Source organism: Stegastes partitus, unplaced genomic scaffold (genome assembly GCF_000690725.1).
Source record: "Stegastes partitus isolate 25-593 unplaced genomic scaffold, Stegastes_partitus-1.0.2 Scaffold1166, whole genome shotgun sequence".
Taxonomy (NCBI): Eukaryota; Metazoa; Chordata; class Actinopteri; family Pomacentridae; genus Stegastes; species Stegastes partitus.
Window position 1 is genome coordinate 230834 of NW_007578897.1, and position 1291 is coordinate 232124.

Sequence of the window (1291 nt, forward strand, 5' to 3'; positions counted from 1 at the left end):
TTTTTTTTTAATTCCTTTTATAGACTGAGGAGGAAGTAAATGTTCAGAAGACATATACATGATTACATCTGATCGGTGTCGTCACATTCCTTAAGAGGAGGCTCTTTGTGGCTACTGAAGGACCACAGACTGTATAACAACGACACGCCCCACTTTTAGTATCTATTTCTAACTATCTGACTGAACCCCTTTAGCACCAGGACTTCCAAAAAGAAGATGAAGAAATTATTTGCTTTGCTCCTCTTCTGTCACGTCGCATGTGGAGGTAAGATCACAGAGTAGCTGTTTCCGTTACTTCTTCCTGCTGCTGCTGTTTGTTGGTTTGCTTGTTATTGTCTGCAGAGCACCGAGTGCTTTTAGTTTCACTTCACTTTTTAAAGTCTTTCAAGTGTCTTAACAGCACAGATTCAGCCTGACATGAATCTATTCAATATTGACTCATGCTTATTAATGTTATCTTTGTATCGTCTGTGAGTAAATGCTTTAAAGACGACATGTACTTGCTGCAGCTGTCGTGGCTGAGAGTTATTCTAAGTGACAGGATGCAGGCAGTGTGCAGAACATGGAGCTCTGCTGAAGACTTTCTCCGTCAAATCCGTAATGGAGCCTTTTTTCTAAAGAAGACAGTGATGTCTCCCAATAAGGAAGCTGTCAAAACGATCATAGGCCTTCAACAAAATAAGCCTTCTCTAATCACTAGATGAAAAATTTACGTGTTGCATCAGTGCAAAGACAGAAACAAGTACACACAAGTAGAGAAGTAAATACTCAGATGTACAGGTATAATAATATGTATTAAAATGTGCTGAAATAGAAATAGAAACTATAAGATCATAACGTCAAGTCAAGCAATACAGTGGATCTTGTGAGATGGAAAATATAAAATGCATTATATCAATGTTGTAAAATATAAGACAGAATAGTAATACAGAGTAGATTGCAAATAATATATAACATAGCAATTAAATTTGGCCTAATTGTAGTATAAGTATAGCACAAAGTAATACTTTTTTTAACTTATATAATATGTGAGAGTAGTATCTGTTATATGCATTAGGTGCATAATATTTAACAATGAAGAGGGAGAGTGTTATCCTATGTGAGCTTTGAAAATCAGGTGTGTGTCATGTTCAGGTCGCTGTTTGGCAAGAGGCCTCAAAGTCTACAATACGTAGGTACTTCAATAAGCTCTGTCACAGATGAAAGATTGTTCTGGCATTGTTTCAAAACATGTTCTCCCTTAACATAAATGCACTTGATCCACTGATGTTAAAGCATTACTATCCTTACG

General features: G+C 36.6%; 1 protein-coding gene across 1 annotated transcript in view; it reads left to right on the forward strand.

Annotated features, from left to right (window-relative positions):
• Positions 1-1291, forward strand: part of LOC103368527 (major histocompatibility complex class I-related gene protein-like) — a gene marked incomplete at its 3' end in the record, with an annotated part of 31980 nt that overhangs the window by 1503 nt on the left and 29186 nt on the right. The window contains exon 2 of the mRNA XM_008296931.1: positions 214-265. Coding sequence (XP_008295153.1) covers positions 217-265 — 49 coding nt within the window. The remainder of the gene's footprint in view (positions 1-213; positions 266-1291) is intronic.